General features: G+C 34.6%; 1 protein-coding gene across 2 annotated transcripts in view; it reads right to left on the minus strand.

Annotated features, from left to right (window-relative positions):
• The window catches only part of DGKB (diacylglycerol kinase beta), an 804,553-nt gene that overhangs the window by 361,384 nt on the left and 428,120 nt on the right, over window positions 1-15,049 (minus strand). For both annotated transcript variants that reach the window (XM_065939288.1, XM_065939287.1), the window contains one exon: window positions 685-749. In XM_065939288.1, coding sequence (XP_065795360.1) covers window positions 685-749 — 65 coding nt within the window. The remainder of the gene's footprint in view (window positions 1-684; window positions 750-15,049) is intronic.

The following is a 15,049-nucleotide window of genomic DNA, read 5'->3' on the forward strand; positions in this document are numbered from 1 at the left end:
CTTCTGCCCAAAATTTCCTGGGTAGTGGGGTGGAGATGGCCATATTTCCTTCTAGAAAGGGGAAAGGTAACAAAGCCAATCTTTCTCGATTTTCCTGAATATCAGCAAAAGTCAGCATCCACATTTCTGAGGAAATAATGTCTGTATTGCTATAGCAGCAAAACTAGTTTTGGCTTTCAAGGGCTTTTGCTCTGAAGAGAAAGTCTTTAACAGTAGTTTTTGTCAGCATTGATATTTCTCTGGTTTATTTTGCATTTAGCTGAAGCCAATACAGGACTGATAGGACAAAAATTAGAGGCCTTATATGATACCTATGAAATGCAGTTACTCAGCATGACCAAACAGAGCCTCATGCCTCTCCTTCAGATTTAGGATGATCACCCCCTCACATACTGGGCCATGTAAAGACTTTCACTATATCCCAATAACTACTTTTACCTTATACTTGATATCTTTCTTCTTAGTATGGAAATGGACCAAAGATGACCACATTGTATCCCCCGTTATAACCTCCCTAAAATCTAGCAAGGAAAATTACATGTGTTTACATTTATGTCTTAATACTTACACCAAGCCCTATTCAGTCATTTATATGTTAAATGCTTTATATCATACAGTGACCTTTTTTATGACACAGTCCATCAACAGCAACCATAATTACAATGAATCATTTTTTCATCTTACCTACTATTGAATTTTTCTGGGTGTTTCTCTCTCATGATATGGAATCTGTGTGCAATGGAAGCATCCTAAGGAGAGAAAGAGAAACAAAAGACAGGACATTTTATGATCCTAATATCTTGTGGAAACAATTAAAAGAGAAAAAATTAAAGAATAATATTTTAAATTAAACTTTCCTAAAAAAATACCATTGCTAAGAAGATATTGTGCAATTAGGCAGAAATGGGTAATAGACATAAATTCTGTACAAGTATGAGTTAGCCACTGTTGGTTACTTTTGAAATTTACTTCAAGGAATTAACTTCTATATAATGCATACACCTCCTCCAATTGCCTTTGGACTATGCTTACAGAATGTTTAAAATAGTTCATATGGACATAAATGCCAACAAATATTTAAAATTCTTGTTATACAAAAGCTAGAAGGATGGTGTAAGTGGAGAAAATCCTAGTCTCCTCGTCTTTTGAAATTAATTATGGGTAAAAATATAATGTGTATAATGTGAGTGCTTCTATCTAGTAAAGGTAAGTTTAATATACGACTTCAAAGTTTGCTAAGAGTCTGTTGGATGTGTAGTTATTAACTGTTCATTCCACAAGCTACTTTCTGACTTACCTTACTTATCAGAGAAAAATAACAAAGGGGAAATTTAGTTTTGGAGAATTGGTAACAAGTGTATCTAAACTCTGAGATCCCAAATGTACCAGTTCCACACCCTAATGGATGTTTTTCCATTTAGGAAACTCATTCAGAGTTTCTATGACACAGAATCACACAATATATGAGACTGGTGGAATATTGTGATTCATGCTTCTCAACTTACTGTTCTTTCTAACTTTAAATAGTTGTCTCTGTTAGTCTAAGCAAGGAGATACTTTCCCTTTCTTCATCGACACATGATTAATCACTCCAATGAGAAACTAATATATTTACCAGTCATCTCAGAAGAAATGGGGCAATTTTAGCGAATGACTGTTAATTTTGTTTCCTAGTATGGATAAAAGAAAAAGAAAAACCAAACACAAAGGGAATAAAGAAGCTGTGTATTTGAAAGAATCCTGAAAACACTAATCAAGGATTAAAAGTCTAATGAATGAAATGAAAAGGCTAATGTGCTTACTTATGCATAACAAAGCATTAGCCACAAGAGAGGGACCAATGCCCTCTGCAGATGGCAGACAGAGAGCCGCTTTCCCCCAAGATAGAGCTGTGATAGAACTCTTAAATTTTTTTGTACATTTTATCCTCTAAAAATTTTGAGTAATTAAATTAATCCACAAGGGTAAGGAACACAAAGGTATAGACACATGTGTACTGAAACACTTGTAGAATAAAAGTTACTGAAAAATTCTATGATTTGATATTCTGATATAATTTTGTTATACATATATGGTCAATTTCCTGGTTTACTATTAATATCAAAGTGTTCACTCTTATTAGTCCAGTAGCTCTAAAACGTAAAGTTTCTTCCTTTTAAAAAAAATGCTCACTAATAACTCATAAAAATACATTTTAAATAAAGCAAAGTTCTGTTACTATGGTATGAAATTATGGGAAAAATCTGAGTTGGGCTATTTATGGTGTATTATATAGCATTATCATTAATTAATTTTAAAAAATCATTTATTTTGACTTTATCCCTAATCTGGCTCAAAATCAATTTGGAATACCTTATTATGTAGTTAAATGCCTTCATCCAATAGACTATTTAAACAACAGTAAAGAAACATGAATCAAGTACTAGGAATGAATGTTAGTTATCCACGGGGAGATGATCAGTGAATTTACCTCTGCTTGAATTATTTGTTTCTAAGTTATAGAAGTGAAACTTTTAAAAGTAGATTGCTTCATAAGCATATATTTTTGCAATAATAGATCTCTTCTTTCCAAAACAACATAAATAGGACAGATGGAGGAAGGGAGAGAGGAGAAGAGAAGAGAAAGGAGAGGATTGGATCAAAAGACCATTTATGTAGACTGGACTATAACTGACTAAATTCCTAGAAATACAGAACACCACATAGCCAAAGATAAACTTAGCCTTAGCTCCTCTATTTCCAAGACACTCAGGCAATGAATCATGTAGGAAAGAGAGGGGGGAAATAAAAGCTAGTAAAGAACACTGGCATGCATTTTCCTTGTGTTGAATGGGTCCCACCACAAAGAGAGAGCTGGCATTGCCGACTAAAGGATGGATAAGGAACAATGGCAGCAGGTGTTCATTTGGATGAAAATTCAGACTAAATTCCCATGGGACCCTGTCCCTTTGGCATAACCCCAAGAGGCTTGAAAGAGAACTGCCAAACCCTGCAAACTTACCCAGCAGCCATATTTCAGGGACACTAAAGGTTCTCTAAAAAGACCAAATGAGAAAACAGAGGCTTCCCAAGTGGCACAGTGTAAAGAACCTGCCTGCCAATGCAGGAGATGCAAGAAACGTAGGTATCATCCCTGGGTCAGGAAGATTCCCTGGAGGAGGAAATAACAACTCACTCCAGTATTCTTGTCTGGAAAATTCCATGGACAGAAGAGCCAGATGGGCTATAGTCCATGGGTTCACAAAAGAGCCAAACACTACTGAGCGTGCACACACACACACACAATGTTGGTTTTTAACATGAACTTTGCCCTTTCAGTCTCTATATAATGCAGTTTTTAGAAAATAAAACTTAAATTGGCATCACTTTCATACCCTAGAATGGATAAATGTTGAGTTTAGACAGACTTTCACTTTCAAGACTTGTGACTTTGAGCAAATTACTTATTTACCATGAGTCACAGCTTTCTTATCTTTAAAAGAAGATGCTGCTGCTGCTGTTGCTAAGTCACTTCAGTCGTGTCCGACCCCATAGACGGCAGCCCACCAGGCTCCCCCGTCCCTGGGATTCTCCAGGCAAGAACACTGGAGTGGGCTGCCATTCTAATACTCCTTTATAAAAGTACTGTGGTGAGATATTTTTAGATTATTCTGTATAGCAATTGCAATAGTCTTCGGTATAACTGGGGTATTCATATATTCTATATCCACATTAGAATGCTACTGAAAGTTAAAGAGAACAGTTAAAAATAGTTGAATTGGATAATTTTGAAAGATATATTTACTGACTCTCAATTTGGTTTTATTATTTCCTGAATTTTAAAAAATTTCATCTTAATTTAAAAAATAAAATCAGAGAAAATAAAACTTATTCATCTTTTTTAAAGCAAAAAAAAAATTAGATCTCATTAGGTTGATTTTCAAAACAGAGTATTTTGTGTAGTACTTTATAATTTATATATATGTAAATATGTACATATATGTGTGCATATGTATGCATACATATACAAATATGTGTGTGTGTGTGTATGTGTGTATATATACACACGCATGCATACAAACATATCAAAGAATTAGCTTCTTAGCTGTATCTACCTTTAATACTCTGTACTGGTATTTTTCTTTTTTTCTTAATTCTTTTTTCATTTATTTATATTAGTTGGAGGCTAGTTACTTTACAATATTGTAGTGGTTTTTGCCATACGTTGATATGAATTAGCCATGGATTTGCATGTGTTCCCTATCCTGATCCCCCCTTCCACCTCCCTCCTCATCCCGATCCCTCTGGGTCTTCCCAGTGCACCAGCCCTGAGCACTTGTCTCATGCATCAAACCTGGACTGGCGATCTGTTTCACACTTGATAATATACATGTTTCAATGCTATTCTCTCAGATCATCCGACCCTCTCCTTCTCCCACAGAGTCCAAAAGTCTGTTCTAAACATCTGTGTCTTATTCATCTTTTTTAAAGCAAAATAAATTAGATCTTGTTAGGCTGATTTTCAAAGCAGAGTATTTTGTGTAGTACTTTATAATTTATAAATATGTAAATATGTACATATGTGTGCATATATATGCATAAATATATAAATATGTGTGTATGTGTATATATATATATATATATATATACACACACATGCATAAAAACATATCAAAGAATTAACTTCTTAGCCATATCTACCTTTAATACTGTGTACTGGTATTTTTCTAAAGACTGATTTTTTTCTTTTCCTATGACAGCTTAATATTTTTTTTAAAAATTATAAAATAAAATAATAAAATAAATAATATAATTTATTTATATTATAAATAATTTTATAAATTTTATAAATATATAAAATTTATATATTATTAAAAATAAAATAATAAAATAAATTTAAAAATAAAAATATTAAGATAAAAAATAAAGTTACCCTAAATCTCCAAAATTGCATTTTAAGTTAATAATATGAAAAACTTGATTATATTCTATAGGTTATAACATTTTAAATTAAGAAAACAAAATTGCTGAGATATCTATAAACAGCAAACTCTACTAAGAAGAGGACACTATCAATACTAATCTTTTACTTGAGGTGTAAAATATACTTACCCAAATATTATCATAGGTGATATATTTTTAATCCATTTAAAGAATATTTCTCTGACAATTATTTTTACAAAACTTGACAAATAATTTATTTCTGAATATTATAGCAAATTAAACATTTTCTCAATTCCATTACATTTAAGGATAGAATATAAATCTAACCAATGACAAATGGCTGTTATCAAGAGTTATTCCAAATGCAACCATAGACTTTAAAATTAAACTTTGCATACTAGATGAATTTTCATTGATTTCCTAAAATAGTTCAGTTCCTTCTTAGCTTTGGATGAATAAATGACTTCCTGTGTGTGAGCTTTTTTTTTCTTTAATAACTGTGATTTCTTCAAGAGCTTCAAAAGCTGAAATGTGTGATGTTCCATTTGTTATTTTTTGAATATTTTTCAAAGAGTTTCAAATGAAATTCTGATTTATTATTTACATATAATAAAGTTTACCAATTTTAAGTGTACAATTAAATGTCTTGAGGAAGGTTTCAATAAGTACATTCAACAATCATGATACACAAAATTTCCATCACCCCAAAAGTTCCCTAAGGCCCTTTGCATTTATGCATTTTCATTACATATATACACAGACAAATCATTGATCTGCTGTCTTTATAGTTTGTCTTTTCTAATATTTCCTATAAATGGAAATTAAAAGTACTCACATGTCTGACTTCTTTCATTTACTATAATGCCTTTAAGATTCAGTCATTTGTTCCAGTGTCAGGGGTTTGTCCCTTTTTATTGCTAAGTAGTATTCTATTAAATAAGTATAGCACAATCTGTTTGTTTATTCATTAATTGTTGACATTTGGCTTTTATGCATAAAGTTACTATGAACTTTTGAGCACAATTCTTTTTGTAGACATGTGTGATTATGCCTTTGTGTAAAAACTTAGGAATGAGACTGCTGTGTTGGATGGTATGAGTATATTTAACTTTATATAAAAAAAACAAAACCTTATTTTTCAAAAGTACTTGTATCATTTTGCATTCCTACTAGTAAAGTATGTGGGTTCCAGTTACTCCACATCTTTACCACACGTTTACCAATACTCCACATCTACACCCGCTCTTGATAGTCTTTTTAAATTTTACCCTCCTAAGAAATGGTATTCTTTTTTAGAGCATTAACCCTTATTGAGTCACACTATTGCTTCAGTATAAGGGTCTGTCAATTCTGGCAAAATTATAGGATTTCAAAGTTCTGATACAGATTTAATAAATGCTTCCAGCTTTATCACAATTCATTCATTCTCACAGCTTTTAATATATCTTCTCAGCTTTGCTATATTCAACAATTACAAAATAGCAATAAGCACTCTGAAAGTCCATTTGTGCATTCTACTCAACACCCATCCCATGCACAGCCTCAAGGATTTCAAAGGATTTTTTTTTTTAATTCCTTCAAAAGATATTCAGAGAATACATTCTTAGGGTCTCTCTTTTTAAAGAACTTGAGCTCTCAAACTGAAGTAAAATTGTTAGTTGCTTCAGTTGTGTCCAACTCTTTGGGACCCTATGACCTGTAGCCCTGGAGGTTCCTGTCCATGGGATTCTCCAGGCAAGAATACTGGAATGGGTTGCCATGCCCTCCTCTAGCGGATCTTTCAGACCCAGGGACTGATATGTAGCATTAGTTAGTTAGTTAGTTGCTCAGTCATGTCCAACTCTTTGCAATTCCATGTACTATAGCCTGCCAGGCTCTTCTGTCCATGGAATTATCCAGGCAAGAATACTGGAGTGGGCAGCCGTTCTCTTCTCCAAGGGATCTTCCCAACCCAGGCATTGAACCTGGGTCTCCTGCATGGCAGGCAGATTCTTTACTGTCTGAGGCACCAGGGAAGCCCATACACTTTAAATAAAAGCAATATTAAAGACTCAAAGTATATAGACGTATATGAAAGACCCACATTTCCCCGATTTTAATTCTGAGAGACAATAAACGAGGCCCTTTCTCATGCATCATTTTGAAAAGAGCCTATCTAAAAAATACAAATGTATGAAAATACATATGCACAACTGTATATTTACAAAAATAGACTTATACAAACTGTGCTGAAATGGGGATTTTTTTTTCATTTATCAATAAAGCATATACATATCCAGGAAACAGGAATTTTCCTAATGTTTTTAATACCAGTAGCCTATTGTCCTTAATAGATGTGCTATTATTTATGCAGATATCTCCTATTTGTAGTGGTTTGGGTTTACTATTTCGCTACCAAAATTAATATTATTTAATGTTTTGTTACCAAATTCTATACAACCTTCATGCATCTCTGAGAATATATATTTACAACAAATACTCAGAAGAGGAATTCCTGGCTGAAAGTGTAGTTAAGTACTATGCTTTATTGTGCAGTGAAAAATTACTCTAAAAAATGTTAACACAATCCCATTAACAGTGTTTAACGTGACGAGTCATCATTAAGTTTATCCGCTTCTGAATTTGATGGGCTAAAAAGTGTGACACAATTGTTTAAATAAAGTTTTGTCATTGTTGATTGAATTTGATGATCTTTTCATATGCTTTTGTTCATATCTATTCTTTTGGGGACAATCTAACTTAAATACATTATCCATTTCGTCTATGTACATTAAGAAACTATTTATGTTAATGACCATAGTGAGGAAATAGTACTTAAATATTTACTACTACTGAAGCACTGTTTTAAAAGCTTTATATGTAGTATTTCATTTAAGCCCATAAAAAATTTTATGAGCTAGCTATTGTTATCTAGAGTTACAAATTAGAAAATAGGATTACAGAACTTTTAATCATCCCAGACCATATAAGAAAGGCCTGTGGAATTAACAGTTGAATACAAGAAACATCTTTAGAATGCAGGCATTTCATGCTCTTTTTTCGAGTAAAGAAATCATGCATTGCAAATATTTCACAAGTCCGTTTTTTGACTTTTTTATCTTGTAGAGTTTAAACTATTTAAATTTCAGCTGTATCAAAATTTTCTGAGTTTTGAGTCATGCTTAGAAATCTCTTTTCTCCAATTTAGGAATAATACTACTTTTTGTATGTCTTGGCCATTATGACTTCATATTTTACAGTGTAATATTTGAATCATTTCATATTATTTTGGCATAAGAGTTAAGTAGAAATCTTGCTGAATTTTTGCCAAAATACATATTATTTTTGTTAATACAAGTTTGTCAACAGTTTACGTTTCCCTCTTTGTTTGAAAGACACAACTTAAATATAATAAATGTTTATCTCTGCATTTCTCTGTTACTCTGAACCAGTATACATAATTATTTCAATTATTGTAATTCTGTAATCAATTTTCATATTTGTTGGGCAAGGGTCATATTCCTCATTTAACTCTTTTAAAAATGTATGATTATTTAGAAGATTTGATAAAATTTGACACCATTTTTGTTCACATTACATTGCTATGATACTCAGCTAAAATCTTTGGGTACTGCAATTAGATCTGATTTGATAGATAAATTTTGGGAGGACTAGAATGTTTTATAATATCACGTTATATTTTTTAAGATATATTTCTCTGCTTACTATATATTCTCATATGATTTTTAGTAGGGTCCAAAATTTTCTTCACATTAAGTCCAATATATTTATTTTTATTAATTTCATACATACTTATCTTACTTTACCTCATGCGAAGAGTTGACTCACTGGAAAAGACCCCGATGCTGGGAGGAATTGGGGGCAGGAGGAGAAGGGGACGACAGAGGATGAGATGGCTGGATGGCATCACCGACTCGATGGGCACGAGTCTGAGTAAACTCCGGGAGTTTGCGATGGACAGGGAGGCCTGGCGTGCTGCGACTCATGGGGTCGCAAAGAGTGGGACATGACTGAGTGACTGAACTGAACTGAACTATCTTGCTTTTGTATTTACCATAATATGATTCTTTATTATTTTGTCTTTTTAACTGGCTATGTTTTATATAGAAAACATTTTGATTATTTATTATTAATCTTTTAAACCTTATAATTCTGTTATTTTATATGGTTCCCTTCAATTGATTCATTTTTTTCTTGGAACACAGTCCTACCATCTATAAACATGCTCCAGCTCCTTTCAGACATTTCCACCTCTAAGTCTTTTTTCTTATCTAATTGCTTTACATAGTACATCCAGAACAATACCAAATGGGAATGCTGGTACACATTTTGCATATTTAATTTAATAAAAATATATGTAATATGTTGTTATTACTCAAAATGCTTGCTTCACTTTTGAGAAATTATGTTTTTATCAGACTTTGAGACGTTTTATTCAGTTATATTTTATTAAGAGTTTGTCTCCCTTTCTTGCTTTATTTTTCTGTAATACCAATTATCATCTCATACACAGCATGCTAACACAATCTGACAAGCTATGTACTTGTCTTTGCAGCTTTTTTATCATCTTCTCCTCTTAAGCACTGTGCAAGGTGATGCCAGCTCAGTGAGTATATACATTTTCTACCTGCCTGATTCACTTCCATACCACAGAATGGGATATCATATCATTTTACTAGCCTATGAAAGATCAAGCACTCAAACTGTGATTAACTGAATGGACGAATTATTAAAATAATCAGCAGACACGGACTGACGATGCAGACAGGTTAAGAACTTGGACTCTGGAGTTAAACTGCCTGGTTTGAGACCTGCTGTACACCTAACTGGATCTTTGACCTTAAAAGTTGCTTAGGCTATCAGCGTTTCTCATTTCCTATTTCTAAAATAGGAATGATACTAGTGCTACCTGCTTTACTATGAAGACATGGATGTTCTAATAAAATAGTGCCTGGCATTATGAAGCAAGCAAATAAATGCTAGCTCTTATTATTAAAGAAACATATTTATCACTTTGAGAGTCACATTTCTCTTTCAGTTTACTGGTATAGTAAATTAAATAAATTCCTATATGCATTAGATGAAGTACTTAAGAGACAGCTGGGCTTTGGTATTTAAAACTTTGTGGGCTTCAGAAAAGTTACACTATGCATAAAAGATACATTAAATAACAAACCCAAAGGGTCAGGAACAACATGTTGTAAAATTCACATATTTCTGTACTAGGACATATGGATATTGACTTAAAGAAAGATAAATTAACACTGCAAAGAATATGCCAGTTCAGACTATACATCTCATTAAGTAAATAATGAAAATATTAGTTTTCTGAGCTTTATTAGATTTTGAAATTTTAAATAAGAGATTACAGTCCTATAATACATTTCCCATCTGCACTTAACAATCTGTGTTCTCCTGACACTCTTTACCTGAATATCTGAATAGACAATGTACGTTCTGTTAATATTTTATTTCAGAATATTACACCAATAGCTACAGATAAGATCATTTCATAGGCAGATTTTTGTCAGATATTGATATTCATTGTGCTGGCTTAATAAAGGGAGTTAGAAGGTTTCCATTTTATGGTTCACAATAGTTAATAAAGCAAAGAGTTTGTTCTTCAAAGGTGTTAAAGGACTATGTATGAATTACTGGCCAGTAGTTTTTGGAAGAAGCAACATTATGACAATTTTTAAAATTTCTGTGATCTACTTAGGTTTTCTCTTTACATGCAAGTCAGTATTTTTCATGATGTCATCTGTAGTAGGCTGAAAGGTGGCCACCTAATTCCTAGAAGGTACTAAAACCTAATTCCTAGAACCTTGTAAAGTTCTTGCAGATGTTTCCAACTCATGTATTGCTATTTCTTGGGGTCGATGACCCTGTGCTATCTTGCCCTTTCTTTCAAGGAGGAATGTTTAACTATTATACTGCACCTGTTTTATCACCATACAAAGCCATTAACTTGGTTTAGTTTTATACAATAAATAATTTTCCTCTGAGTCTCATCTATAACTAATTCTGATGATTTAGAAGATGGGATTTGGTACTGTGAGGTGATGACATATACATGAGACTTCTGACTAGAGGTGTGATTACAATAGTCATAAAATAATGAAGCATATCTGAAGATTCTCCAAGCCAGGTTCAAAATTCTCCAAGCCAGGCTTCAACAGTACATGAACCCAGAATTTCCAGATGTTCCAGCTGGCTTTAGAAAAGGCCAAACCAGAGATCAAATTGCCAACATCCATTGTATCACAGAAAAAGCAAGAGAGTTTCAGAAAAAATATCTACTTCTGCTTTATTAACTAAGCTAATGCCTTTGATTGTGTGGATCACAACAAACTGTGGAAAATTCTTCAAGAGATGGGAATACCAGACCACCTGATCTGCCTCCTGAGAAACCTGTATGCAGGTCAAGAAGAAACAGTTAGTCCTGGGCATGGAACAAAGGACTGGTTCCAAATTATGAAAGGAGTAGGTCAAGGCTGTATGTTGTCATCCTGCTTCTTTAACTTCTGTGTAGAGTACATCATGTCAAATGCCAGGCTGGATGAATCACAAGTGGGAATCAAGATGGCTGGGAGAAATATCAACAACCTCAGATATGCAGATGATGCCACTTTAATGGCAGAGAGTGAACTAACTAGAGCCTCTTGATGAAGGTGAAAGAGGAGAGTGAAAATGTATGACAAAAACCACTACAATATTGTAAAGTAATCAGCCTCCAACTAATAAAAATAAATGGGGAAAAAAAAAAAACTCAACATTCAGAAAACAAAGATCATGGCATCTGGTTCCCCATCATTTCTTAGCAAATAGGGAAAAAGGGCAAACAGTGACAGATTTTATTCTCTTGAGCTCCAAAATCATTGTGGACAGTGACTGCAGCCATGAAATTAAAAGACATTTGCTCCTTGGAAGAAAGCTATGACAAACCTAGGCAGCATATTAAAAAGCAGAGACTGCCATATGACTCAGCAATCCCTCTCCTAGGCATACACACCTAGGAAACGAGAACTGAAAGAGACACGTGGACCCCAATGTTCATCGCAGCACTGTTTATAATAGCCAGGACATGGAAGCAACTTAGATGCCCATCAGCAGGTGAATGGATAAGGAAGCTACGGTACATATACACAGTGGAATATTACTCAGCCATTAAAAAGAATACATTTGAATCAGTTCTAATGAGATGGATGAAACTGGAGCCTATTATACAGAGTGAAGTAAGCCAGAAAGATAAACACCAATACAGTATACCAACGCATATATATGGAATTTAGAAAGATGGTAATGATAACCCTATATGCAAGACAGAAAGAGAGACACAGATGTATAGAACAGACTTTTGGACTCTATGGGAGAAGGTGAGGGTGGGATGATCTGAAAGAACAGCATCGAAACATGTATATTATCAAGTGTGAAACAGATTGCCAGTCCAGGTTGGATGCATGAGACAAGTGCACTGGGAAGACCCAGAGGGATGGGACGGGGAGGGAGGTGGGAGCGGGGATCAGGATGGGGAACACATGTAAATCCATGGCTGATTCATGTCAATGTATGGCAAAAACCACTACAATATTGTAAAGTAATTAGCCTCCAACTAACAAAAATAAATGAGAGGGGAAAAAAAAAGAGCAGAGACATCACTCTGCTGACAAAGGTTCATATAGTCAAAACTATGGTTTTTCCAGTAGTCATGTATGGATGTGAGAGCTGGACCATAAAGAAGGCTGAGCACCAAAGAATGATGCTTTAGAACTGTGGTGCTGCAGAAAACTCTTGACAGTCCCTTGAACTGCAAGGAGATCAAACCAGTCAATCCTAAAGGATATGAACTTATACTCACTGGAAGGACTGATGCTAAAGCTGAAAGTCCAATATTTTGACCACCTGATGCAAAGAAACAATTCACTGGAAAAGACTCTGATGCTTGAAAGACTGAGGGCGAGAGGAGATGGGGATGACAGAGGATGAGATGGTTAGATGGCATCACTGACTCAATGGACATGAGGTTGAGCAAACTTAGAGAGATAGTGAAGGACAGGGAAGTATGGCATGCTGCAGTTCATGGTGTCACAGAGAGTACTGAACAACAACAACATCATGTAAATCTATAAGGGAAATACTATGGTAAAGAAAACAGTGAAGCTTCATCAGTTCGTGTAACCTATCATAGGTCATCAAGTTGGAGGAGCCACACAGAGAGACACATACACACAGGAAAATAGTAATTCACTGTCTCTAAAGGCCAACTGCTTCCAAAATTATTCTAGCTTTATTAAAAAATGATTTCCAAACATGTCTGAAAAATGCTACTAAGAAATGGTTGATTTCAGTAAGGTAGCTGAAAGCGACAGTGTATGTTCTTTTCACTTGGTCTATCTTGGAGGACAAACTCACTGAGGAGTACTTCACTCCATTTCCTTTTCCTGTCCTCTTTCCCATTCCTGTCCTGCCACCTTCTCTTTCCTGCCATCATTCTCTGTCCTTTTAAATATACACATACTAAAAGTCCCGCAGGTAGATTTCATCTTTTCTTCTCCAAGATATCCTTTTCCTAGAACTGTATACCTACCCATGGCAGATTAGTTCTAATAGGGTTAATCTGGGCTGTGGCAGATGTCGCCTGATGCCTTCCCAATATGTATTTCCCTCCTCTTTTTTTAACCACTGGAACTCATCTCTTCTGGGCAGCTGGGTACCCACCCAGCTAATAAACATGTGATCAAGCAAGCAAGCAAGCAAATCCTAAATCCTCAAGGTTCCTCGTTATGGCAAAGAACTATGATCTAGATACAGTTCCCCTCACCCTTTCCCACCACCACCACCCTCACCAATTTAATCACAGGAATGTAGATGTAATTCCTAAGAGGTATAAGCAGATAACTTGAAAACACAAGGATAAAAGTCACTGCTGAAAATTGCAAAGGAAAAAATAGGAAGCCTGATTATTTAAAACATCTTGATGGCCACAGTAGCATCTGAACACCAGATGTCCAGCCAAAAAAAAAAAAACAAAGGATTCACTGATTTGTCATTTTGTAACTTCTTCATGAAGTCAAATACAATACAAGAAAACACAGGTGATAACTTCCGAAGCAACTCATCCCTCTGAAAACATAATGACAATGAAAGTGAAAATGATAGCCAATCAGTCATGTCTGACTCTTTGAACTCCAAGGACTGAAGCCCGCCAGGCTCCTCTGTCCATGGAGTTTTCCAGCAAGAATCCTGGAGTAGGTTGCCATTTCCTACTCCAAGGGATCCTACAACCCAGAGATCAAACCTGAGTCTCCTGCATTGCAGTCAGATTCTGGACAGTCTGAGCCATCAGAGAGCAACTTGTCCCTCTGAAAACATAATGGAAGGGAGTCTACAAATTCTGTCATGGTGACTTCTGGGAAGTAGTTCCCTCAACTATTTTTCCTTTATGTGTAAAACTCAAAATGCTATATTTGTACATAGACATGATTTCTAAAGGATTTCTGCAAAATTATCTATTTTGACTCCATTACTTTTACAAAATTAGGTATTTGCCTTTTTTGACAGAAAAGAAAGTAATATCTTTATTTCAGAATGCAAAGATCTATCTGGGTTTAATGATCCTTCCTGAGGTGACACACCTCACCACAGGGACAAATGACTTCAGTCTTTTAATCCCCAGTCCATTGCTCATGGTGTGACCCCCTTATTTAATCCAGCAATATGGACAGGTCACTTAATGTTCCTTTTGATCACATTCTCATCAAGAGGTATTTCACCATTAATGGCTGTTAATGCTATCAGCATATTTCCTAAAACAACTATTATTATTTAGAGAATCAGGAGACACTGCTTGCATCTATAATTCTATTTGCAATGTAACAGTAAGCTTCATTTAATTAATGAGGTGTTTCCTAGGTGAGGCTGGGAAACAAAATGAAGTTGACTGGTAATCATTAAATAAATAAATTTGCCCTTATTATTTTTCCTCAGGAACAAATGTAACATTAGCTGTCCTTTCCTGTAATCATATTCTCTCCTTGAAGAGAATAAAATCAGTAAGTCAGGAGCTTAAGACCATAAGCAGACTCCTGATTCATCTAAGGTAGAAGAACCTGACTCCAAAATCCCT

This window comes from Muntiacus reevesi, chromosome 6 (assembly GCF_963930625.1).
Source record: "Muntiacus reevesi chromosome 6, mMunRee1.1, whole genome shotgun sequence".
In the NCBI taxonomy this organism is placed as follows: Eukaryota; Metazoa; Chordata; class Mammalia; order Artiodactyla; family Cervidae; genus Muntiacus; species Muntiacus reevesi.